Here is a 27,552-nt window from a genome sequence, read left to right on the forward strand (position 1 = left end):
CGCACAAACGGTTATCAGCTGAACGTATTGTTCTCTTTTAACAGGTTTATGCAAAGAGAGAACACTGGGGAGAGTCTCCCAAAAGACTGACAAATTTCAAAATTGGCACCTAACTTCCTTAGATCTCATGAAAAGCTAAATTCATTCCCAGGCCCTTGAATCTTTGCCAAATTATTGTGGAAACAAAAACAAATTTGTCTGCATTTTCCTTTTGCCTATGTAATAAGGACCTTAGCCCTGAGGTGAGTGTGAATTTTGCCGCTGAATTCAGTGGGAGCAAGATCCAGGCTTTCGGGAGAATACGCTGGTGAATGGGGCAGAGGCATGCAATTGCTGTATGAGATGAACAAAGTAAAACATGATTTTATGTGAGCTACTTAATTCCACATCTTGATATGTTTTTGTTTTCAGTCCCCACCCAAAGGTGCCACCATTCCCTACCGTCCCAAACCTGCCTCTGCACCTATCATTTTTGCAGGTGGCCAGGTAAGAGCAGACACCATTTTGGCTTCAGCTGGAAACCACACCGTCTTGGCCCAACCTCAGCCAGCGCCTGTTAGTTTTCACCTTCTATACTTTTTTGCCTGGTATAGTATGAATGTGTTTTATCCAGCGTGGATCGTTATTGCTTGCAGAAAAGGAGAACACTGTGTTATAAACTTAAAATGAAAACAAGTGAAGAGCTTCTTTTAACTCGTCTTCTGTACTGTTATTGAATAAACCCCTGATACTTGTTCCCTATTCATTTCAGTTTATGTCCCTGGCACTGGGTTGTTTTGTTTGTTCTCTGTGGCTTTTCCAGTAAATGCAACATCATAGTTGATGTTGCCAAGAACTTGTCACCTTCCATGAGTAGCTGCATCAGGAATATTCTGCTTGCTAGTTGACAACACATTAGAGCAATGGTTCTCAAACTTTTTTTTTCGCAGACCACTTGAAATTGCTGAGTGTCTCGGTGGACCACAGTTTGAGAACCTCTGAATTAGAGTATAACTCTGTAATCTTCTACAGTAGAAAGGAACAAAAATAAGACAATTGGTATTTTATCAAGATTTAAAATTAGCTTCCGTAGTAAGGAGGTAATTTGTTCTGTTGTAAAGAAACTGGTATCCAAAATCAGAAGTACTTTAATGGAACAGTAAAAGCAGCAAAGAGTCCTGTGGCACCTAATAGACTAACAGACTTAATGGAGCATGAGCTTTCGTGGGTGAATACCCACTTCGTCGGATGCATTCACCCACGAAAGCTCATGCTCCAATATGTCTGTTGGTCTATAAGGTGCCACAGGACTCTTTGCTGCTTTTACAGATCCAGACTAACACGGCTACCCCTCTGATACTTTTAATGGAACAAATCTTTTTATTATTTTTCAAGTTGCAGTTTCATCAATTTTATAAAGCAATATAACTAAGTTATAGTATTGACCTGCTTTCACCATGTGATCACAGAGTGCAAAGCTTCTGCTCAAGAAATGTTCTACTAATTTTCAAATTTTCATAATTTTAATATTCCATAGGGCCAAGTCATGAGTTTCTGGATAATATATGCCCACAAGAAGTATTATATGCTGTTTTATTTCTACGATTATTTCTTAGAGTGGTGTCTACGGCCCAACCATGATCGGGGCCCCGTTGTGGTAGGCACAGTAACAGAGCAGTAGACAGTCCCTGTCCTGAAGAGTTTCCACCTGTTCTGCACATCCCAATTTATACCATATCCAAAGCTTTGTTGTTGTTTGCTTTTTTACGTGGTGGAGGTATGGCTGTCCTCTCCACATCTTGCTGCCCCTTCAAGCTATGTGACCATGGTTCCCACCTACTTTTAGCCCTTCTATGGTGTTTCCATACAATATGTCTTGTTCTTCCCTTTGGATATTGCCTTGAGCTAAGCCTACTAACCTGGTGCTTCATTGCAGCTTGTCCAATCATCATCTAATGTGGAGAAAGGCAGCTGTTGATAAACTGACCTCCCAACAATATACACAGCCAGTGGACTATCTAGACATGCCATTGATATAGTGTGTGAGCTGTTGTGCCAACAGTTCAGCTAGAACTCCATTTCTCCATGATTGCTTATGTTATGGCCAAAGGAGAGGCCTTCCACTTCCTGTTTTCAGAGTGATGTCCTAGAGTGTCAAATGACCCTCTCGTTTGGAACTATCTGACAACAGATGGCATCTGTAATTGCCATAACACCCATTTGGAGCATCTCGGGGTTCTGCAGAGCTGGTGGTTCATAAGAAGGCTGATGGCTACATCTCATAAGTGCATTGAAGAGCAAGTCAGACCATTATGGATTAAAAGTTCTCCCAACATTGTTATTCGATACACTAACTAGCCACTTTATAAAAATGTTAATGTCCTTTATATTGACTCTCCAGTTACAGTCATGGTTGGCTGATGTATTTTATGGTACATTTTGGAAAAAAAACCTAACTAAATATGAATTCCTGCTATCCAGGTCTGCTGCTCTTACTTTGACTGGTTTCTTCAGAGTAAGATACCTACTTTCTTAATTGATAGAACTGAAATTGAAATTACTTTTCCAGAATTTGATCTCAGTTGACTGTGAAAGTTCCCAGAGTAAGTTACTCCAGACATATATTTTAAATTTATAATGTGGTGTTCTCCTTTAAAGCAGATGTATATATATTCAATGATGCACAGTAGCGGTGCTGTAAATGATGTTATCATCAAAGGATGTCTCAATGAATAACAAATTACTCAAATAAAAGAATATAAAAAGCGGGCACTAGAATGCTCTCAACAGTTGGAATAAGTAATTGAAATTCTGTCTTATCATATAGTGTAACAGATCGCTGAATTCTAGTCGTCTTTAATTTTATAAATCACAAAGAAAACAGCTGAGTGTTCTATATTTTTCTTAACATGGCCTAGTTCAATTAAGAAAAAATAGCTGATTCTAATATTTTGTGTGAACCTTTGAACCTGTAGTCTCTCCCTTATTAGGCAAATTCTTCAGTACCTTAGAAAATGGTAGCAGGGGGCTTGAGAGTTAGCAAGGAAGGATTTTTCATAGATGTTATTTCTAGTGTCAAAATACAGTATATGCATTATGGTTTTGATAATGTAATAGGAAATCCTGAGTACAAATTAATATTGAAAACAAAATAAAATGGTATCAGCAGTGAAGCTGATGAGGTCGCTCTCCCTTCCTGTAGGATCAGTTTCAGTTCCAAATTATTTCATGGTTAAGCTGAAAGATTTGGGGTCTGTTTGCTTAGTTTAACTATACTCTGCATATCAAGCTATCCTGGAAAAATCAGACTCTTACTATTATTTGATGAGATGAGATTTTGCATGGGTTTTGCTGCTTTAAACATTTTTTTAATCCTCTCTGTGCTTTTTTCAGTATAGTAGTGCATAGCAGAATGGAAAGGAAGGTGAACACAATGCTGCCTTTCTCTTAGCTCAGATCCATACTAAAATCCAGCATATGCAGGGTTGTTGTTGTTTTTAAATAATCCCAAAACACCACCAATGTCTGAAAGAAACAAGGTTTCATCCCATTTATCTACCCATATTTTTTGTACATTACCCTATCTCAAAAATGCACACTTCCAACATTGTCTCTTCAGGGACAGACTTTGCCCTGACTTACCTTTCGTTCAACTTCAATGACTTCATAGGCTGTAAATCAGGACAAATTTTAGACCCAGGGGACCAACCATTCCCACTTTCATTGAAGTCAGTGGCAAAATTTCCATTAACTTTTTTGAGAGCAGGATCCCACCCCTGGTTTGTAAATTAAAGTGACCATTTCCTCTTTCCATGCATTTAGTCAATTATTTTTATGTATTATTTCTGCTGCAGTAACTCCCAAAATGTGCTTGGCTTGTTCCAACAATGGAGAGGACACAGTCCTGCCCCGAAGTGTTTTACAGTCTGAAGTGCAAAGGTGCTGGAACTAGGGGTGCTGGGGGTGCTGCCACATCCCCTGGCTTGCAGTGGTCTCCATCATATACAGGGTTTACAGTTTGGTTCAATGGCTGTCAGCACCCCACCATACAAATTGTTCCAGTACCTCTGCTGAAGTGTGCTCTTTCTACTATATTTGAAATAGAGGTAGGCTCAGATTGAACACTACTGAAATATGCCAGAAGGTCAAAGATATAGTGCAGTGCTTTTCAGTCCCAATGATTTGCCCACAGAATTAGACTCCAGTCCAGCAGAGTATTTAAGCATGATATCAATGGGACTTCTCTCATGCTTGAGGTTAAACACTTGCATAAGGACCTGACCCAGCAAAACAAGCATGTGCTTATATCTATCCCTATTCAGCAAAGTATTTAAACATGTGCTGAGCTTTAAGCATGTCCTTAAATGACACTGCTCTTGGTGGAACTTAAGCGTGTGCTTTTGTGTTTTTCTGGCTCAGGGCCTTAATTTACAATTTATCAAAGCGTTACTGTTTGCTTTTATGCCCAAATCTCTACATAACTGACTATTCACATGACTAGTCCCATTACATTCAATAGCACCTGTATGCATAAAGATACTCACAGGCATAAGTATTTTTAGGACTGGGGCCCAACTTTATAAGTAACTTTAAAATAAACGAAATGTTTCTGCTCAAGGAGAGAAGTGCTGATGTACAAATTTCTAATAAGTAGCTGGAACATTTAATTAAATTCCATTAAATGAATTGTTCTATAATTTTCAGAGCAGTCATTTTTCTCAGAGACCTTTTTGTCAAATAAGCATATCAGATCTCTTCCTGTTTCTGATTCTGTCTGTACAAATATTTATAAATTATAATCTGTCCTTCTGTTTTCCCTCCTGTCTAAGCACAAACACATTAAAATGTTTTGATGGGCTATCCCCTTTGGACAAGTTGTGCAAAATGTAATAGACAATTACAACCTTTTGTATAGGTTGGGTTTTTTTAAACCATCCTGTAGAATTTAATAGAGGCAGCGGGAGAGGATAGCCACAGCAACATGTATCTCCTCCCTTCCCTGACATGCCTCTTATGCCAGTGGCAAAGGATAGCTGGCACAGGAGCTTCCTCCATCCAGTACCAGCAGAATTCCATGCTGGCCATTTGTGGACAGAATCCAACCTTTTTGCACTGTTTGAGTGGGGCAAAGGACTGTATTTCAGTTGAGAATCTGGCTCTTTATTAAAAGAAGAAAATTAATTTTACTATCTCCATGAATCATTTTAAAATCCTTAGTCCAACCTTGTGCGGAGTGGTGTGAGAAAGACAAACAGGAATCAGTTACCTCAGGGATGGAGGAGGCTGAAAAAAACATTGTTTGGTAGCACCACCTGAAGACAAACACAAAGACATCTCCGAGCAAGTCCAGCAGCCAATTCTGGCCCAAATCTTCTTCCGCACAGACCCATGAAGTTTGACCCTTGTGATGGAAAGTGCTTGATGCCCCTATGTTCCTGGAGGCATTTGGCCACAGTCTGCCCTCTCTTACACTGAGGGTGAAATGTGGCCAAATGTACCTGCCTGGGGTGCCATGCCTGGAGGAGCACCTACTGTTGCAGTGCCCCTCGCAACACCTTCCCCATTGGGCTGTACCTGAGAGGCACAACAGAGCCCTTCCTGTACTGTGCAGCTGTCAAAGCAGCACAAGAAAATTAAGTTTCCCTTAGCATGTAATGAAATGTGATTTGCATTAGATTTGGAAAACAGCACAAGGTTCTCTTTAGCCTGATGAGAGTGGAGTACTTATTGTCTAATATGACTGATACGTATCTTTAATTTTGCTTGTCATTTTCAGGCGTTTACAATTCAGGGGCAGTATGCTATCCCTCATCCAGACGTGAGTCCAGCGCATGTAAATTACTCCCTTCTTCTTTCTCTCTTTCTCTTATTTGTTCTGGGCAGCATTTACTTTCTACAGTTAACATTAAGACATGCCTGTAGATGCGTGTACTTAACGGTGTACCATATGGCCAAGCGTTAGCATTACTGGATAACTTCTGTAATAATTGCTAGAAAGTACAATGACCCAGATACAAATGACAGGTTTTTGTCTGTTATGCATGCTATATATTTGAGTTTTTAATATGTAATTCTACAGAAAAGTAGTTAATATTAACTATAGCCACTACGTGTAATAACAATAGAGATGTCATTTTAACCAGTTTTTCTATACAGTAGAATAGAATGAATGATTAAACCTTTATTTTAATTTTAATTAATCCAGTTTTAAAACATGTAAATTGGTTTTCTCTACTCTGAAATAATTCCATTTGATTGGTTAGTTCTAATTTCCCATCCTGCCCTGCAGTTGACCAAGCTTCACCAGTTGGCTATGCAGCATCCCCCCTTTACTCCCCTTGGGCAGACCACCCCTGGTTTCCCTGGTACGTACCCATGACCCCCTGGGGATGTCCTTCTTCTTAACAGCTTTGTTTCCCATGGTCATTACATCATTTTAATACTAAATGTGGGCAATGACCGATGATCCTTTTGTTTTCACACCTTAATCTTTGTTCTTTTCCCCTGTGGCTCTGTTTGTTTTTGTCATTACCAAATTCTTGTGCTTTGTTCGTTCCATTTATTTTAATACAATCCACTTAATTTGTGCCATCAGCCAAAGAGCCTGAGTTTCTTTGAGTTAGTCCTATGCAAAGTTATTATGCACCACATAGTACGTACCAGTTAGTATTATCTAAAGTACTTGATCAAATTAATTTTGTTGGACCTCTGTTTTTGTATTGTGCATTAAAAAAATCCAAAGAGAAATTAAAATCTAAGAATGGAAAATGTATTTACACTATAATTACAGATTAATTAAAAATTTTAGAACATACAATTGAGGGTCTAAACAAGCATCCCTTGTACTCTGAAATTCCTTTGTCTTCCATTATTCTTGTTCTCCTTGGAACAAATTCTGCTATTCTTAATTGTGCAAAACTCCCAATGAAAGCAATGGAATTTTGCTCAATTAAGGTCATAATTGTTAAGGGATATTTGTTTGTTTGGAAAAGAGGATTGAAATTAGATAAACTTTCAATTAAATCAGTTTAATGTATATTTAATTTTGTTTCAGTAAATATTGGGCTTGGAAGTCAAGATTTGCCCAAGACATAAACAAATTATACACTGGTACATATTTTGTATGGCAAGTAATAACATTTTTATCAAATACATCAAATTTTGTGAGAGACTGAATCATTTCATTATTTTAATTGTTTATTTGATTTTTGGACTACAATATTCAGCGAATATACACACAGTGTAAAATAAACATACACAGTATGTAAACAAATTAATGTAAATATAATGAACATTTAGATAAGGTATTGTAAATAAAATTATTCTTTTTCCATCTTTGCTAGTTGTGGGAAAAATACGTTTTAAAATATATCTTTATACACAGAAAAATTGGAAAAGGAAGAAAGAAAAATGACACAAACAATATAATTTGCTTCTACATGGTGTATCTGATAAAATATCAGCAAATAATATTAAATTACCTTTCCTGGCTTTATATTTTCCTTGTTTTTCTACTTGTCATTAATATGCTGCTCCTTAATCTTTTCCTTGTTTTATTTGTGATTTGTATGTTTCCGTAACTGTACTGAGTGTTAGAGCACTAATTGCATTTCTCCTAAGCATTTTCCTTTTGTCCACCCAATTTAAAAACAAATGTATGCAACTTACAGTATTTTGTACATTTCCCTAAAAAAAAGAAAAAATTTCCTTCCAACATTTCTGCAACATCACTAATCTCATGTACAATTTAAGTTCACTTAGTTTATTTTCCCCATCTTTCTTTATTTTGTCAGTTTTCTTTTCACATTTTACTTTTTGTTTACCATAGATTTCCACTTTTTATTTTGTGTAATTCAGCACTCCTGGTAGACAGGTCAAAATTCAGATATCCAATCATTTTTGGCAATTAATGTATATGGAACACATTTCATAGTTATTTATAGGTGGAACCATCCACTTTCTAGAAACTTTTCATAGCATTGTAGACTCTGCCGTGACATTTGTTATTTTGGTGGGTTAAAGGTTAATTAAAATAAGAATAAATTAAAGTCAATCCAACCTTCTTAAGTTTTGCATCTCTTGCTTTCTTTTCTCTTTTGCTAGCAGTTCTGTATTTTTCATTGCTACTCTCTCTTATCTATTTTTTTCATATTTTCCTTCTTTTAAATATCATTTGTTGTGTCTTCCTTTTTTTTCAAAAACAATTGGCATAATGTGTTCCCCTCTGTCCCCTCAATATAGGATTGGATGCCACTACTCCAACCAGTTCCCATGAGCTTACTATTCCAAATGATGTAAGTGGACCAATAGTCAGTCTCTCTCTCTCTCTCTCTCTCACTTGTGCTACTGTAGATAGAATATTTGATTTTGTGTTAATTCATCAATTTGTTACCAAAATAAATTTAGTCTGTGGTATCAGAACCGTGTTACAGAGTATCAGAGTGCAAGGCAAAACGGGGGGAAAATACGGTTTATGCTAGTGTCAGTAGTCGAATGAGTTTTGGATACGTAAGGAATTAATACATCTAGGGAAAGTTAGTAGACTAGTGGGATAAAAAAAGAAGACAAAGTGAGGCTGGATGGCTCTGTTGAATGACAAGGACTGAGATACAGAGCATTTCACCTGTGGTCACGTGATCCAGTAAGGCCAGGTTGGTTGTTACTGAAAGTGTTATCAATAGGGCTGTCAAGCGATTAAAACAATTAATTGTGATTAAATCATGCGTTTTTAAAAAAATCATGATTAATCGTGCTGTTAAACAATAATTATTATATTAAATATAAATATGTTTGATGTTTTTCACATTTTCAAATATATTGATTTCAATTACAACACCAAATACAAAGTTTACAGTACTCACTTTATTTTTATTTTTATAATAAATATTTGCACTGTAAAAATAAATAGCATTTTTCAGTTCACTTAATACAAGTACTGTAGTGCAATCTCATTATCATGAAAGTTGAACTTACAAATGTAGAATTAGGTACAAAAAATAACTATATTAAAAAATAAACAATGCAAAACTTTAATGCCTACAAGTCCACTTGGTCCTATTTCTTGTTCAGCCAATTGCTCAGACAAACAAGTTTGTTTACATTTGCAGGAGATAATGCTGCCCGCTTCTTGTTTACAATATCACCTGAAAGTGGCACTGTTGTAGCTGACTGTGATGGATTGGGTCACAGAAACCCTTTGGGACTGCCACCTGAGGTGCCTAGACTACCTCTGAGCCTGTTTTACCTGCCAGCTTGGGACTTCAGTGCCCTGCCTTGTTTGAGCCAGACACACTTGCCTGCTGCAAACATAGATCCAAGTTTGGACCACATCCCCCACAAGCTGCAGGCTTAACTGAAAACAGCTTAAGAAGTGCTCCTGTCTCCAGCACTCAGCACCCAACTCCCAATGGGGTCCAAATCCCAAATAAATCCATTTTACCCTGTATAAAGCTTATACTGGGTAAACTCATAAATTGTTTGCCCTCTGTAACACTGACAGAGAGATATGTATAGCTGTTCCTCCCCTGTGGTATTAATACTTACTTTGGGTTAATTAATAAGTAAAAAGTGATTTTACTAAACACAAAAAGGAGGATTTAAGTGGTTCCAAGTAATAACAGACAGAACAAAGTAAGTTACCAAGCCAAATAAAACAGAAACATGCAAGTCTAAGCCTAGTACAGTAGGAAACAATGCAGGTAAATCTCACCCTCAGAGATGTTCCAATAAGCTTCTTTGACAGACTCGTCTCCTTCTAGTCTGGGCCCAATCCTTTCCCCTGGTACAGCCCTTGTTCCAGTTCAGGTGGTAGCTAGGGGATTTCTCATGACTGCAGCCTCTTTTGTTCTGTTCCACCCCCTTATATATCTTTTGCACAAGGCAGGAATCTTTTGTCCCTCTCTGGGCTCCCACCCCTCCATCTAAATGGAAAAGCACCAGGTTAAAGATCGATTCCAGTTCAGGTGACATGATCACATGTCACTGTAAGACTTCATTACCCACTTGCCAGCACACAGGTATACAGGAAGACTTACAAGTAAACAGAGCCATTTACAACCAATTGTCCTGGTTAATGGGAGCCATCAAGATTTCAAGCCACCATTAATGGGCCACACTTTGCAGAGTTATATTTCATATTTCTAGTTTCAGTTACAAGAATGATACATTTATATAAATTGGATGACCACATTCAGTAGATTATAAGCTTTGTAATGATACCTGACAAGAGACCTTTTGCATTAAGCATATTCCAGTTACATCATATTCACACTCGTTAGCATATTTTCATAATATCATATGGAGTGCACCGTCACACCAGCGTTGCAAGATATTTACGTGCCAGATGTGCTAAAGATTCATATATTCCTTCATGCTTCAACTACCATTCCAGAGGACATGCGTCCAAGGTGATGATGGGTTCTGCTCAATAAAAATCCAAAGCAGTGTAGACCAACACGTGTTCATTTTCATCATCTGAGTCAATGCCACCAGAAGAAGGTTGATTTTCTTTTTTGGTGGTTCGGGTTCTGTGGCTTCCGCATCAGAGTATTGCTCTTTTAAGACTTCTGAAAGCATACTCCACATCCTGTCCCGATCAGATTTTGGAAGGAACTTGAGATTCTTAAATCTTGAGTGCTGTAGCTATCTTTAGAAATCTCACATTGGTACCTTCTTTGTGTTTTGTCAAATCTGCACTGAAAGTGTTCTTAAAACAAACAAAATGCTGGGTCATCATCCAAGTCTTCTATAACATTAAATATATGGGAGACATACAATTCTCTCCCAAGGAGTTCGGTCACAAATTTAATTAATATATTTTTTTAATGAGCGCCATCAGCATGGAAGGATGTTCTCTGGAATGGTGGCCAAAGCATGAAGCAGGGGTGGTTCCAGGCACCAGCACGCCAAGTACGTGCTTGGGGCGCTAAGCCACGGGGGGCACTCTGCCGGTCGCCGCGAGGGCGGCAGGCAGGTTGAATTCGGCGGCATGCCTGCGGAGGGTCCACTGGTCCTGCAGCTTCAGCGGACCTCCCACAGGCTGCCGCTGAATCTGCAGGACCAGAGACCTCCTGCAGGCAAGCCGCCGAAGGCAGCCTGCCTGCCAAGCTTGGGGCGGCAAAATACCTAGAGCCGCCCCTGGCATGAAGGGGCATACCATGTTTAGCATATATGGCACGTAAATATCTTGCAATGCTGGCTACATGCAAACAGCTGTTCTCATTCTCAGGTGACATAAATAAGTGGACAGCATTATCTCCTGTTTCTCTTAGCAATTGGCTGGACAAGAAGTAGGACTGAGTGGACTTGTAGGCTCTAAAGTTTTACATTGTTTTGTTTTTGAGTGTAGTTATGTAACAAAAAAATCTACATTTGTAAGTTGCACTTTCACAATAAAGAGATTGCACTACAGTACTTGTATGCGGTGAATGAAAAATACTATTTATTTTATCATTTTACAGTGCAAATATTTGTAATAAAAATTATATAAAATAAGCACTATACACTTTGTATTCTGTATTGTAATTGAAATCAATATATTTGAAAATGTAGAAAAACTTCCAAAATATTTAATAACTTTCAATTGGTATTCTATTGTTTAACAGTGCAATTAATCACGATTAATTTTTAACTGTAATTAATTGAGAGCACTAGTTATCAATCACTGGATGGTTGGTGCCCTAAGTGAAGTTATTAACTAAGGAATAGTTGTTGCATCACAGGTGGCACCCAGACTAACAGTATCAGTAAAAACACAAAGAATTGAATGGACTTGGAAAATGAACAACCTCCATATTATATGGGGAAGTTCCTCCAGGTTAGGATTGAGAACACATAGGCCAGCTAGTTTGGGGAAACTGTACTATAACTTGCTTGTGCACATCGTTCTGGACTAATCAGAGGGCTGTTGTCTCCAAGGCTGTCAATTCAGTATCGTTCATGAGCACAAAATGTACTTAAACTATATAAACGTGCAATGTAAACAACATTGCTTTTAAAAAGAGAGGTTAAAAACTGGAGCCACACTCCAACTCTGTGAACTCCAAACAGGATATGACTGGCCTACCCACCTCTCACCTGTGACAGTCCTCCCGCTACCCTACAAGGTATTGGAACCGTAGACATCGCTTTAACATTTCCAACTGATTCTTTGCCTGCCATAGAAAAAACTTTCAAATATTTGCCGTCAGCTCTAGGTCTTATCAACTTTCATTATAAACGAATGACACAGAAAATTGAAGATATTCCCTTCAGTAAAAAAAGCTTTCAAGCATAAATGGGATCACAAATAACAATTACATTACTTACCAGATACTTATAACATGATACAAACCCTCTTAATCTCAGTGGCAGTGATTTATAGAAAGAAGAGGAGAAAGCAAATCAGAGTTAATAGGAAAAAGGCATCTCCTTTCCCAAGTGCCTGAGATCTGGCAAGCTTTGCATTAGTAGGACACCCTGCTAATATGTTTTATCATCTAGTTTATTGTTTGTTCAGAATTTTATGAGAGCACCATATTTGTCCTTACAGTGCAGGTTTGGGGAAGCTCACTGCTCAAATTCTGCTCTTGCTCACAGCACTGTAAATCCAGAGTAACTCCATTTACTCCAGTAGAGTCTCTCTGGAGGTCTGCTGATGAAAGCGAGAGCAGACTTTGGCCCTGCGTGCCTTTTGCAACAGAGATAATCTGTTCCTAGCCTCACAACTGTAAAGCACACTGACTCAGCAGTAACCTCTGACATGCAAATGTGCATCACTGCATTACTTGAAAAATCCTCCAGCAATAGCAGATTTTTCAAGATCGAGTAGAACAAGCCAGCATATGTGAGTTTTAAATCAAACCCATTGTAAGTTAAGTCAAGCCCAGTCTTACTGCCACCTTTTTAAAAGGGATCCCTGAGGATGAAATGGGTTGAGGCATAGAAATAGCCGGCAGGAACACTACAGCTAGGAAAATGGAATAATATTTTGGGTTGGCTCCTAGCATTAAATTCAATGGTATATTAATAGAAGTGCTAAGTGGAGTTGGTACTCTGCATATGCACAGGTGTGTATGTAGTGCTGCCAGCCCCAGAAGTGGTACAATTGTGGGGGCGTTTCTCGTGATAAAATATAGGCAGCTCAGGAATTTTGGCTGTTTGTGTTTCTGGCAGCCAGAGAAGCTGACTGCAGTACAGAAGGGTGAATGTTCTCAGCGGGCAGAGTCCTGGAGCAGGCACAACTGACCAGAGCAACCTAGGCTGATGGAAAGAAAGGACAATTGTTCTCTCCCCCTACCCTAGTTCAAGTTGGGAGGGGCCTAATGTCTGTGTAAATAAATGGGAGGGGACCTAGGAAACACTATGTACCAGGGCCCCAAATTTTTCTTGATACGCCTGAAGCTGCACCCATTCTGAGCTCACTAGCCAAAGCTTCATTCCCTCACCACCAAGCCCCTCCCCTGCAGGCTGGAGACAGGGAGAGGCTGCCTGAGCAGGTTATGGGAATGGGGGGCCTGGGGCAAAGCAGTTTCAAGGGCCCCTTCCGTAAAAAAAAAGTTGCAATACTATAGAACAGTATATTCTCAAGGGGGCCCCTGTGGGGCCCAAGGTAAATTGCCCCATTTCCCCTCCACCTCACCCCTGGGAAGCCCTGGGAAAAATAAATATTTAAAAACCTTCCGCATCTCGGCACAAACCCAGTTTTGAGAACTTCTTTTCAAGTCACCTTTACAACATATGACTGGTTCTCAGCATCAGCTAGTGCTAAAAGGCACTAAAGCTCATTAAAAGGGTTGGACAAATATTTTCCATCAAAACTTTTTTTGGATCGAAAACGAGGGGTTTTTAAAAAGCAGAAAAAATCACAGACAATGTCTGCTTTCCTCCAAAATTTCTTGTGATTTTTCTAATTGAAAAGCTGAAATTAGTCTGCCAAAACCTGAACATGGTTTGGGGTTTCAGAAGTGTGTGGCCAAATATTTGCTGCTTGCTGTGTTTGATTGTTTAAAGAAACAATAAAAAAATTCTGCTTAAAAAAAAAATCAAAACTTTTTGAACCACCTGAGTTTGTGACCAAATGCCTGAGCCCATTCAGTCAGAGATTTTTCCAGGTTTCTGATACTCTGCTGGCTTCTTGACTCATATCTGTCTCCATAACTTTGGTTCATTTAGGTCTAAAATAAGAACGGCAATACTGGTCAGACCAAGGTCCATCCAGCCCAGTATCCTGTCTACTGACGTGGCCAGTCAAGTCCCCAAGGAGTGACCTAAAGGTTAATGATCAAGTATCTCTCTCCTGCCATCCTCCCACCTCTTGACAAACGAGGCTAGAGAACATCATTCCTTACCATCCTGGCTAAGACCATTAATGGACTTAACTCCATGAATTTATCTGTTCTAGAGACTGCTCCATGTGTCCCGCACAAACTGGAACAGTACTGTGGGTTTGCTTTATATAGACTATGTACATACTCCAGAACAGAGCATTTGAGCTTGTTCCAGGAATTCTGGGAATGACCTTACGTTGTGAAAACGGAAATCTCAAAAATAAGCAACTGCATGTGATATGACATGTTGCTAAAATTTAAATTAACCCCGAGGGTCTCAAACTGGAGTCAGTGATCCCTCAGGGTCAAAAGAGGATTATACTGGGCTGTGCGAGCTTTCAGGCCTCCACCTCAAACGGCTTTTGCCTCCAGCATTTCTAATAGTTGGTTAAATATATAAAGAAAGTGTTTTTAATTTATAAGGGGGGATTGCAGAAGAGGTTTGTTATGTGAAGGTTCACCAGTACAAAAGTTTGAGAACCGCTGAATTAACCCCTCTGGAGCCTCAGGGAATGCAGGAGAGGGGAGTCTCCCTTGGTAGGATTGGGAAGGAGGTAGGTGGTATAGGATATTGCTCTTCTCATGTGATCTCTCCCCCATGGCTCTCTTGGCTCTATCACTGTTAATCTAAAGTGGCTAATTTTAAATGAAGCTACCCTCCCCTAACATGACTCTCCCTATGGCACTGAAATTAAATGTAGACTATAATTTGGCGTTTGAGAAGTGAAAGGGATGGTAGCCCTAAGGGAAAAGATATCAACTTGGCTCTTTATGTTAAATAGCTGTCTTCAAGCCTCAAACTGCTGAATGAACTTTAGGGTAGGGAAGGCTGTGCCTCCCCAAACAGCCTGACCCTGCCCCCTATCCAACCCCCAACCACTTCCTGCCCCCCGAATGCTCCCCTCAGAATCCCCAACCCATCTGGCTCCTTGTCCCATGACCGCGCCCCCAAGACCCTTCCAACCACCACCCCGGGACCCCACCCCCCACGAACTCCCCCTGCTCCCTGTCCCCTTACTGCCCTGACCCTTATCCACCCCTCCTGCTGAGTCCTGACAAGACCCCTGGAATGCCCACGATCCAACCCTCCCATTCTGCATCCCCTGACCGCCCCCCCAAACCTCTGCCCCCTCCCTGTCCCCTGACTGTCCCCGGGACTCCTTGCCCCTTATCCAACCCCCTCAGCCCCCTTACCATGCCGCTTACCCCTGCCTCCCCCCTCTCCCGGAGCCTTAGCATGCTGCATTCAGGAGCGGCCTTGGACAGTGCTGCAGCAGTGTGGCTCCAGCGGGGCCCCGAGCTCCCACTGCTCAGCCCTGAGCTCGCAGCCCCGCCCCTTTACCACACGGCTCTGAGTGGGAGGAGCTCAGGCCCCACCCAAGCTACGCCACTTTAGCTCTGTCCAGGGCTGCTCCTGGAAGCGGCGCGCTGAGGCACCGGGAGATGGAGGAAAGCAGGGCTGGGGCTGGGGGGGAGCCTCAGACATTCTAGTGGGGGCCCCTGCAGGGCCCGGGGCCTGGGGCAAATTGACCCACTTCCCACCCCGCTCTGGGCAGCCCTGCCTCTGAGTCAAAGGAAGAATTTTTCTGTCAACCTAGCTACTGCCTTTTGGAGAGGTGAACTATCTACAACAATGAAAAAAACCTTTCTGGCAATGTAGGATGCATCTACGCTACAGTGGCGTAGCTGCAACCCCTTAGCCATGCCGCTGTAACACAGACATACCCTAGGGTTGCATACAATAATCCGGGAGGGAGTGAATGCTGCCTTAAGTCCTATTTGTGTTTGCAGCTGAGCAGCCAGAGGGGGAGTCACCCAATGGCAGCACAATTTCTGTAAGGGGAAGGAGAGGAGGGTAGCGGCAGTGCATGGAGAGCAACTACTGCCCGTGTACATCTGGAACATCCAGGGGATCTACCAGCCCGAGAGGCTCCTCCCCTCCCCACGATATTGCCCGCACAATCCCTCCCACTAAGAGAGATGATGAAAATTCTAAATGGCTCCAACCTTCTTGGCCCTGCCCCAACACCCCACTGTCCCGACAGAGGGACAACTGTAGGGGCCCAAGGTAGGCTGATTCCTCACCCCCTTTCCTTGTGGCTAGAGGGAATTGCACCCACAGTAGGTCCTCTCAGTAGAAGTGATGATCTGGCCTTCAGTAATTAAAGTCTGTCTGCTTTTAGCTCATCCCTCAAAATTGATTTTTGTTGGTATTGTCTAAATTGCTCACCAAAAGTCACTTATTCTGAGTTCATTATACATGTGGTGACCAGCATATCCCTCGAGAGGCCGCGCTAGTAACAGTAAGAAAAAAGCTGAGTCCTCCCTAAAAATAAAGTGTCAGCATCAATACTTTCTGCTATTGCTGCTACTTGGCAATACTGATTATTGCTCCAAATAGGAAATCAGGGTTGATATTTGTCATCTTGACAAGCAGCCAAGGAAATGAACTGATTTTTTAATAAGGTAAAAGAACGTACATACCTGCAGCATGGGTCGTTCTGAAACTGTTTCCTAAGCAGTGCAACCAGTGGGCTGTGTGCTTCACTTTCAGTGTTGTGCCTTTATCCTTCTCTGCCTTTATTTTGTCTAGTATTGCAAAATAGGTCTGTGTAACCTGTTAGTTCTTGGAAGGGCAGAGTGTACATCAGTGAGGGCAGCCTACTCTGGGAGTTAGTCTCCCCTTGCACTGGTGCAAACTAGGAATAATTATTTGTGTGTTAATGGGCCTCTTTCTCTACTGCTTTGCACCTTGAGGAGACATTGACCTTTTTGCCAAGTGGATGTAAGATACCAGTGGAAATTAGAAGAGACTCGAGATTGCTGTACTTACACACACTCTTGAATGACCAGAGAAGAACAGGATATGATTTAAATAGAAATAAACCCAGAAGGCTAAGTCTGAGTTGTTACTCAGTCCTTGATCAGACAGATTCCCACTGATTCAAACACAGTAGGAATTTGCCTAAGCAAACACTAAATACAAACTAAGTAAAGACCGTAGGGTTTGGCCCAAGGAAAGCATAAGTAAGGCTAAGATTTTGTCAGGGATAGTTTTAGTAAAAGTCATGGACAGGTCATGGGCAATAAAGCAAAATTTACGGAAGCTGGTGACCTGTCCATGACTTTTACTAAAACTATCCCTGACAAAATGAGGAGCCCAGCTGCGGGGTCGCCACACTGCCTGCAGAGGTTGGGAAGCTGTGGGGCTGCTCCAAGCTCTGGGGGGCCCTATCTTCCACCCACTTGCTAGGATCCTTTTCTGCTTTCCAGGCTTAGATTGTAAGAGGAAAAACTTGTGATGTACATCTTGGCATATAATGGTGGAGTGGTGATAGCTAGGTGGGGGGATGGAGAAGCTGATGGAAGTGGGGTACAATGGAGCTGGCATAGATGGATCCCAATCTTAAAACACCTGACACTGCAAAAAAAAAAACCACATTGGTCAGTAAGATAAAAGTCACCTTTCCCCCTTTAAAAAAAAAAGAGAGAGAGAGAACAATGAACAGAAAGCAAAACCCCCCCAAAACAGCAGAATGCTTTGAAAATAAAATGCCGCAAATCTGATAAATGTGCTCTATAAATATAAATTGGCCTGTAAATCCAGCTGAATTGGAAATGACAACCTGATGGGCCAGCCTTCTGTGTTTGAGAGGAATAATGACTCCTTCCTTTCAAATAGCTAATTGGGAAGCTCATCACATAAGCACCATAAGGGTATCTGACAATCAAATTCAACACCATCTCCATAAAAGACACTGGGAAGGTAAATATGGCCTTCCCAATACATAGCTGTTGTCCTTGACTGAGAAATGCTCAATATCTAGGAGAAAATGTTAGATCCTGCAGATCTTACTCAGGCAAAACTCCAACTGATTACCTGCAGAAATGAGCACCTGTAAACAGAGTGCCTAAACATAACAAATATATCCAATAGGTCCAACCTAAGAGCCCAGGTGTTGCTTTTTAATATATCCATTGTCTGAATGTCAGCAATAAAATTGCATTTCATCCTCTGAATAATCCTGATTCAAGAAAGCTCAGTTCAGCAAAGGAATTTAGGCACAATGTTAATCTTAATTTAAAATTAAACTTGTTTAAGTGCTTTCCTGAATTTGAACGTGTCGTTACTTATGTTAAAGGGCTTAAAAGGTGAAAATATGGCTTAAAAGAACTCATTTACTACTACCAATTTTTAATGATCCGTATTAAAAGTATTGGAACATATCCTCGGTTGGTGTAAATTGGAATAGTTCTACTGAAGTCAATGAAGGTATGCCAGTTTGCAGCAGTTGAAGATCTGGCCCAGTAAATTTAATTTAATTTAATTTGATACTGAGAGCCACAAATGTGATAGCACCCAATATGGTAATATGTAATTAACCAGATATTTTTACCTGGGTTTGGTCAAGGAGAAGTGATTTCTGAAAAATAAGTATTTTACCCCCTAGTCTTTTGGTATGTTCTTGCATTTGGTCTTGGCCTGATTCTGTCTCTCTTTAACCAAGGGGAAGCCCAATTTTTAATTCTCCATGGATCATCAATGGAACCATGACAATGAAAGTGTCGTCATCTCAATATTCGTCCTACCAATTTTCTTTATATCTGTTTATGAAGTCTGTGAAATCACTATGGGCCAGATTTTGCATTACACCTGGGAGAGAGAGGGAAGATGTTAAATATTACTGCTGCTTTTTAACAGGCACAGAGTAGTCAAGCATTGTGTCCAAGGTCCTACAATAAGCCCTTGAGAGAGCTATGATCAGATATCAGGAGATCGTGACTTCCACTAAACTACACTGTCCCTCATGCAGCCCCTTTTCTAAATAAAAATGCATAAATAAATCCCACTGTGGCAGCCCTTCTGAGGCATATAACAAGGCAGTATACTTGTGCAACAGAGGAAAGAAGCAGAAAGAATAAAAGAGATTGAAAATAATGAGAAGGAAATGAAACTAAGTATTTATGAAAAACAATTAGAGAGTCTCCTTTGAAAAGAACGTCATAGACCAAGTTCTACTGTCAGTTATATCCTGGATTTACATCAGGGTAACATGTTAGGAAGACACGGCTACCTGTGGTATCCTGGGAATGTCAGACACATCCAATAGAACATGTAACAGAAACAATTCCATGGATACACAATACATCGATTCTTACATGGACTGAAACTTCCTTTAAATAACGGGAGATGTCTTTTCACCTTTGGTCAGTGGTTCAGACTGGTATTGGATGACAGTTGTTCCCATCTGACAGTTGTTCAATGGTCGTTATTAAATGAGTTTCAGTCTTGGGTCCAGCCTTGTTGGCGGTCCCAGGAGAGAGGCCAAGGAGCCAATGGGCTGAGCCCACACTCCTCTTTCACCCTTGAAGCTACTCCCACCAGGCCAGTGGAGGTAAACTGACGAGGCAGCATTGGGAAGCTTGAGTTGACAGTACCTGTACTGGGGATAAGCAGAAAACTTCAGTCTCAGATGCTGCCTACTCAGTACCTTTTGCTAGCACTATTCCAAATGGAATCCAGTTTTATCTAGAAGTGAAATATTCAAACAGCCCACAAGCCACGCACCACCATGACAAGCCAACGCTTTACAGTAGGGGCCTTGTAATAAACTACAGACTAAATGTCTGGCTACTCTCAGTGCCATACAGAGAGAATGCAGCAGTGAGGGACATAAGGAGCCGAACAAGCAGAAAACTCATGCTAGAAGGCCATAGTTTAAAGTATAACTGGTATACTCTCTCTTTCTGTGTGATAGTCTTTGTATAGTGCTGAGTAGACGGGCAGTGCTTAATAACAAACACGAAGAAAGACACAGGGCCTGAATCTGAACTCACATGGTGTAAATCAGGCGTAACTCCACTTGTCAATAGAGTTAAACTGGTGTCAGCTAAAAATCAGTCCTCATGGTCCCATCCACTAGAATTTTATGGTCCTGGCTCGATCCCAGTCCCATTGATGTTATAGGAATTTTGCCATGGACGTGAAGAGACGATTAAGAACTCGTGGATGCATGACTGTCCTCTGATTTACACCAGTATAACTACATGGTTTTTGGTGGAGTCACACCTGCATTACACTATTGTAAATCAGAGGAGAATCAGGCCCATGATACATTGGAAGACCTCATGAACGTCAGTCTCAAAGCAGTTCTAATGGTCCTGCTAAAGAAAAATGTTAGACTCTTGTACTGCTCGTCCTCTAATTGTATCGGCCGAGAGTTTTCAGAAGCAGCAAACCTGTAACTGTAGAACATACAACACTTCATACAGTGCTGTCACTTTCAGTGTTTCATGGACCCACCTCTGTTGCAAAGGACCCAGTAGGATTTGCCAAATCCTGCTGTGCAACCATCTACAGAATGAGAGATGGCTTCTCCTGAGTGGGCCAGTCAGTAGTATTAGAAAGATTTGTCTTGAAAAAAAAAGCATCGGTTTTGGATATAATTTCATATGACTCCTTCTCAGAGTGAGGCAGACAAAATGCAAAGGGTCTGGCTCACCGTTGTGTCACGCCGCTTTTACACCAGTATTACGCCATCAAAATTACTTGAGGAGGAGAGGCAGTCTGTCAGATGACCTGATTCCAAACTATTTAAACTGCATAGATTAAAACCAACCCCTAAGATTCCCAGAAATGTATTGACAGTCCATGCAGATCATACAGTCCAACGCTATGGTAATGCACACCATATAAATAACTAAGCTAGATCAATCCCAGAGCCCCAGTATAATGTGCTCCCCGGGGACAGCCAGATTCTGAACTAGCTTTAGTGTTTGGTCTCAGTCATGTGGCTCCATGCAGAGTGTATTACAGCAAGGGAGGGTTAAGGTGACAAAGGGTAAGTGTGGAAAGCTCCTCACAGGAATTAAAGGTGACCCTCTCCTTGCCAACCACAAATTAAAAAGTGCTCTTGGCCACCACCACTTCTTGGGCATCCAGGAGCAGCCCAGGTCTAGCAATGCTCTTATGTTGTTCATCTGGGTCACAAATAGTGGTCACAATTTCTCAGTCATGGTCTTGACTAAAGTACCACCAGCACTTCTGGAGGCTTCCACCAACATTATCTCCAATTTATCTGGACTGAGTCACAATCATTCAAGCCCCAAACTCATTTAGGTATAAGGCTATTGGTTCCACTCTACCAGCTGGATCAGGCATGATAACAGCATATAGTTGGGTGTCTTTGGTATCCCCTTCCAAATGGCCTCAGGAACACATTGAATAAGAGGTGATAAAATAGTCCTCATGGTACCATGCATGAACTCCCTCAGGGCAGCTACCATCTGAGCACGCTCTAGAACCACAACACTGTTTTGACAGGCCATAGACACTTTAACAAACCCTGCTGACTAGAGCTGGTTGCATTTTTTCTAAATGTTAACAAAAATCAGAGTTTTTACACGCATTTGTATTGTGTTTTGCCCACTCTACTGCTAACATATTCAAAAACCTTTTTATCTCTGTGGCTAGGACACGACCAGCTGTAGCAGCCGGTACCATGCTCAGGCCTAGAACTTGGTTGACCAGGGTTAAGGAAATCTGAGGACTCAAGGGGCAGCCAAAGTTGCCTCACCACAACTTTCTCACTGATCCTTCCTTAGAAAAGGAAAAATTCCTAAAATTAACACACAAACAGACCCTCAGACTATGGAATGGGAAAGCTCCTACATTTATTTGCCTCATTCTCCCACTCCTCCCAACCCTATCTATCTGCTTTGTCCTTCTATTGTGGCCTGTCTGGCCATCTAGACCGTGAACACTCTGGGGCAGGGACTGTGTTCTTTGTGTTTTAGCTGGTCAGTGCCTAGCACTATGGGGCCTTAACCCTGGATTGGGGTTCCTAGACCCTGCCATAGTATAAATCAATAATACTAGAACTAATATTTGTAGCTCACCAAGAACTTTCAAGCAGCCTTTGAAACAACATGCAATGTATTTTGCCAGTTGACTTTAAGGCTAAGAAGGGAACCATTGTGAGCATTTAGTCAGACCTCCTGCACATTGCAGGCCACAGACCCTCACCTGCCCACTCCTATAATAGACCTGGTACAATTTTACTGAAGGATAAAATGGGACATAGGAACACGTGCAGAATCCTGACTTACATTTTGCAAATAAAACCAAGGATCAGGTTGTGAAGGAAGTGTCATCGCGCCTTAGGCCCAGTTCTGCGTTCAACTACATGGTTATAAGTCCCATTGTCTTTAACGGTAAGAAACCAGTGTAAAGGAGGGCAAAATTTGGTCAATAAAGTTTAGGACTGTCACACAAGCTAGAAAGACCTAGTGAGTGAGGTTCTGTTGGTGAATGAGACAAGTGTTCGGACTACACAGAGCTCTTCTTCAGACTGATGCACAGACACAACAATAGAGCTTTCAGTCTGTCTGATTTGTCAGTTATGTTGCATCTCTTGATATTTTCACTGGAAATTCAAGCTGGGCTCTACTTTGTATTCTGTAGCCCTACAATATGCCAGTATTCTCTGAGGTATTGGATGGCTAAATTGCCTGTGATACTGAGTTAATACATAACCACCTACAAAATGACAATGCTTTAACTATAGTAGCTTGAGCACTGAGCCCATAGACCCCTGCTAGCTAGTCATTCAAACAGCACAGCAAAAATCTTTTGTTTTGATATCGAGAGACCTTAGTAACCACATTTCGATCAATACGACAAGTTGCAGTTAAATGGTTTTTGCTTGTGTCTGTGGCACTAATTTCAGTCTTTGTCCCACTCCAGTTAATAGGCTGCATTATTGGCAGACAAGGCAGTAAGATAAATGAAATCAGGCAGATGTCAGGAGCGCAGATCAAGATTGCTAATGCCACAGAAGGCTCGGCAGAGCGACAAGTTACAATCACAGGCTCCCCGGCAAACATCAGCTTAGCACAGTACCTCATTAATGCAAGGTAAGTTAGCTTTGTAAGTGATATGCTTCTGCAAAGTTGCTCTGTCTGTTTTCCAACAAATGTCTGCCTAGGATAAAGCCAGAAAGTTGCTGTGCAGTGTCCATTTTGCATAGTCTTATTTTATTCCTACTTATTTGTAAATCCTGTACTGTTAGAGCCTGTGTTTATTGGTGGTTTATATAGAAAGTGGCTTAATCTGGTGAAATTTCAATTATACTGAAGCATAAGAGCTCAAAATCTGAACATTCACATTTGTAGCCATCTAGCCATTGAGCTGGATACAGAAAATGATACTGTCATAAATTCGTTGGAACATAAAACTTTTCATAGGACAAACTGATAGTGATGCAGACTCATTCTGCTGTCTTAAATGGCAAGTATAGTGAAACAGATTGCAAACCAGCTTTAATTTGCTAGCTGGAGATTGCTTCTCAGGGTTATTAATGGGATATTAAACAGACATTTGGTTGCTAAAGAGACCTGGGATTTATTTTTTCATAGATAGCCCCAGAGATTTGTAAAAAAGCCCATCCTCATCAGGCAGGGTGAGAATCTCCTTTCCACCACTTTTCAACTCCAGAGTTAATGAAAACACTGGTTGTAGAGTTAGCCCTTTGAGACTGCTTATGACTCACTATTTGGATTTAATTATTTAGGAAAAGATTAAAGTTGATATGCAAGTAGCACTTCATTTGCTCTTACCCCTTTGAGAAAGTGCAATGAATGTAACTCTCTGTCATAAATCTACTGTATGTGCTGTAGCAAGGCACTAGAGAGGACAATTAGTAGCTATACATTACACTATTTTTAAAAAACACTGTGCCATCTTGCAAATCAAGCTACTTTCTTAAAGATACTTGCTATTAAAGTGATATAAAGTGTGTAAAATAGTATAAGCTTGTGTATGTTGTGAATTGCAGTCCTAGCGAATCTAACCAGCCAAAGCACCTCTCCACCAACATCATTTGGCCAACACTAGAAAAGCATGTAGATTCCATGAATGAAGGGAAAGGAGATTTGCCTTCCATTATGGCAAACAAAATATTACCTTTGCATTACTTGAAACTAGCTTGCCAGGGATAAATGTACTGTTCTATGGCACCACGAAGCTTCAGCACAAGCCATTCCAAGGATCCAAAGACAACATACAGCTAGTGTGCTTTACGTTCTTTATAGCAAATATAAGTCACTTCCTTAAGCCCTGTAATCAAGTAAAAATGTGTTCCCTCCTTTAACCCTTAAGGATATGTTCTTCTCTTGGTGTTCAGGGATTCCCCACACATCGAGACGAGAATAGACCCCTCCACTTTTAGTTGCACAAACGCCATATGGCATGCACCTGGATTGCAGAAGATGATAATTTAAGATCTTCAAGACAGCTAAAGCATGCAAATAAAATAATGCAAGTTATTAATGGAGTTGCAGTGAGCTGCTCACCAGAGACAGAAACTCTAGTGAACAAACCTCTCTTTGACTCAATTAGAAAATCCTGTGAACTCTCACAGCTCTGTTTATTGCTGTCTAGTGGTTCTTTTCATGGAATGGGACATTTAAGAGGTCTTTTAACACACTTTTGCAATGAAGAAAACTGCTGAGCAATCATATTCCATGAATACTATATACCCTGTGAAACTAGAAACATTGTAGTATTTTCTTCCTGTTGAATTTCTAGTTAGAAAGCATTTGTTACCATCAGATACAATAAGCCATTATATATTATGTACCATATGTTGAAAATGTATTTAGGTAAAATGACTTCATTTGTGAATGAAGAGTCTTAAAACAATGTGTGATAAATTAAGCTCTCAAGTATCATAGGTAATTAAGGTGGCCTTTTCATTGTTAAAAACTATGCTATGTGACTAATCTTTTGCTAAAAGATATAATGAGGAGAGAGGAATTCTGTTAACTTAGGTGCCAACACAGCAACAGAACTAGTTGGCAGTCAAGGATTGAATGGGCCATGGAAATTGAGTAACTACAGTCCAGCAAGCGGTGTCCCCAGCCTGTGGCTTACGCAGCTTGGCAAGGCCATGGGAGGGAAATATAGAGTGCCAAGCCCGTGTGGGACCTATTCTGTGGGTAAATGGATCCAGCTTCAAGGGTTGTAAATCCAAAACTTGATATGAGTCCTACGTGCTCTTTCTTTTTTTATTTTTTTATTTATTTATAATTTTTTATTAAATATAAAAGGCAGATGTGAAATAAATTGTTACTAGAGAGAGTGGAGTACAATATCAAAGTACTAAACTCACCAAGATACCCACTGGTATGCAAGAATAGTCAATGTACGCCGAGGTCAGGGGACACCAAGTTTTCCCATCATTCCTGGATCTACCTTTTCTGTCCGTTCAGGGATTACTTCTGATACTGACATCACTGCAGACCAATCAGCTCTGACTAGTGTGCTAATGTCATTCCCATTAGTTTGGTTTCCAGGGGCATTACTTCCAGGAATTATAATACGTAATTCAAGGTTTGACAGTAGCCTGCATTTTAAAAAAATACCAGTTCTTTGAAGTACTTGAACTATTTCTAGCCAGTTTTGTCATCTTTAAAATCTTTTATCAGACAAGTTTAAATAAAGATTCTTCTGTTGCAATATCTTGTTGAATATGTGCATGAGAATATCTAAACTAAGTTAGATTTAAGGGCAGCATGGTCTGTTGAGACAGAGATTTAACCTTATTTTTGTTTCTGTATGGATATAACCAACTGTTGATATTTGTACCCCTGAAATATGCCCCATCTTAGTCATGTGCATTAGGAATGCTTTATTTCCTGTACATCTCTTGTCTCTTAACTGGTCTTCTGCCTGAACCATGTAACTACAGGACTTGCGAAATAAGGTTCCACTGTAATAACTGGATCCTTGTTATCAAATTATTATCTTAAAATTCTTACTACAAATGAAATGAACCACAATTTAAGTTTAACCTGTATGCTATCTAACTTCTTCTTTGGGTTATAAATGAATTTTAGCCAATGGAGCTTTCTTATTCTTGTTGAAGAGTAGCTTTTTGAAGATATTTTTACTTCCATTTTGATAACATTTGATTAGGTCAAGGATAATTAATAAGGGCCCACTCCTATATTCCTTACCTACTCAAGAAATGCACTGATTCCACGGAACACAGGATGTGGCCTTCAGTGTATTTATTCATAAAATGAAACTTTTCTCTGAAAAGTGACTCTGTAAAACTGGTATCATGGAGTTCCAGGTGTGTCACGCATCATGGGCTTCCAAATTAAATTTGGTCTGTTTACATGTAAACAGTCAGTTTTGGTAACTGCAAACTCAATAAGGCCTCTGAAAACTAAGTTGGATTCCTTCTATTTTATGCATCATCATCACCACCACTACAAATAAAGATCTGGTAAGGCAGGCCAAATGAGACCCTTAGTTATGCCTGTGCAGCTCAGTACATCATTTGGAGACAATGAGGTGTAACTGAGGCCATGATATTGGCCTGCAGAATACTTGCCACCTGTGATGATACATGAGAGGGTATTTTCGCCCCCCACACAACTCCCCACCGGCTGAACTTTCAGCATTAGCAGCTAGAAAAATCCCATCTCATCACTTGCCAACTGAGCCAGTTTGAGGTGGAGTCACTGTGCGATAATACACAATGAATCCCCATAATGTCATTTTTACAGATCCCTCAGAGTAAAACTGAGCTGTAAATATAAAATCCAATTATACACAGATAATTTTATAAAACATGGTGCTACTGCTCACCAACCTGAGAAGGCACCCTGTAGTTGGCTCCAAATTTCAGGGTCAGGTAACAGGCATTTTTAATGTAAATTATATAGTTTAATATTTCAGATGGCATTGTTTGCTGTATAAAGACAGTATTATTGACTTTCTACAAAGACCAGTTTTGACACCAGGTTAGAGAAAGCAGTGTTGTTCAGTGGGAATGGGTGAGACTTGTGGAGGTAGAGATTAAGAAAACCAAAGTTTTCTGTTTCATGCACTCCAAACCTTTACAAATGTAGCTGAGATGGCTTCTGGATCCCTGGCAAAAGTATTGAGGTTAAGTTCCAAAGAGCCCAATTCCTTGTGAGGGGAAGTGAAGAACCTGATATCTTCCCACCAAACAAGCCCCAAGCTCCCTCACGTGTACCTTTAGCGGCCGTTCTGGGGGGTACCATCCTCAAACACCATCACCTCTCTTATCTTCAAGGGATGGTTTCATCTGCTGTCTGGAGGCAGCACCTAGACCAAAGGGAAGGGCTTCTGGTGGTTGCCCATCTCCATTCAACAACAGTGAGCAGGAGACATTCCTGCAAGTCATTTGAAGCTGCATGGAGCCCTGGGCTCAGGGAAGACCCTACTTGCATT

General features: G+C 40.7%; 1 protein-coding gene across 8 annotated transcripts in view; it reads left to right on the forward strand.

The window, feature by feature from the left end:
• LOC116816393 (poly(rC)-binding protein 3-like) overlaps positions 1-27,552 on the forward strand; it is a 754,639-nt gene that overhangs the window by 708,908 nt on the left and 18,179 nt on the right. For 7 of the 8 annotated variants that reach the window (XM_032765573.2, XM_032765583.2, XM_032765584.2 and 4 more), the window contains 5 exons: positions 412-555; positions 5,756-5,797; positions 6,269-6,344; positions 8,221-8,273; positions 23,032-23,201. In XM_032765573.2, coding sequence (XP_032621464.1) covers positions 412-555; positions 5,756-5,797; positions 6,269-6,344; positions 8,221-8,273; positions 23,032-23,201 — 485 coding nt within the window. Of the gene's footprint in view, positions 1-411; positions 556-5,755; positions 5,798-6,268; positions 6,345-8,220; positions 8,274-23,031; positions 23,202-24,469; positions 26,230-27,552 lie in introns of those variants that run through there. The other variant, XM_032765582.2, reaches the window with a different exon arrangement.

This window comes from Chelonoidis abingdonii, chromosome 2, assembly GCF_003597395.2.
Source record: "Chelonoidis abingdonii isolate Lonesome George chromosome 2, CheloAbing_2.0, whole genome shotgun sequence".
NCBI lineage: Eukaryota > Metazoa > Chordata > Testudines > Testudinidae > Chelonoidis > Chelonoidis abingdonii.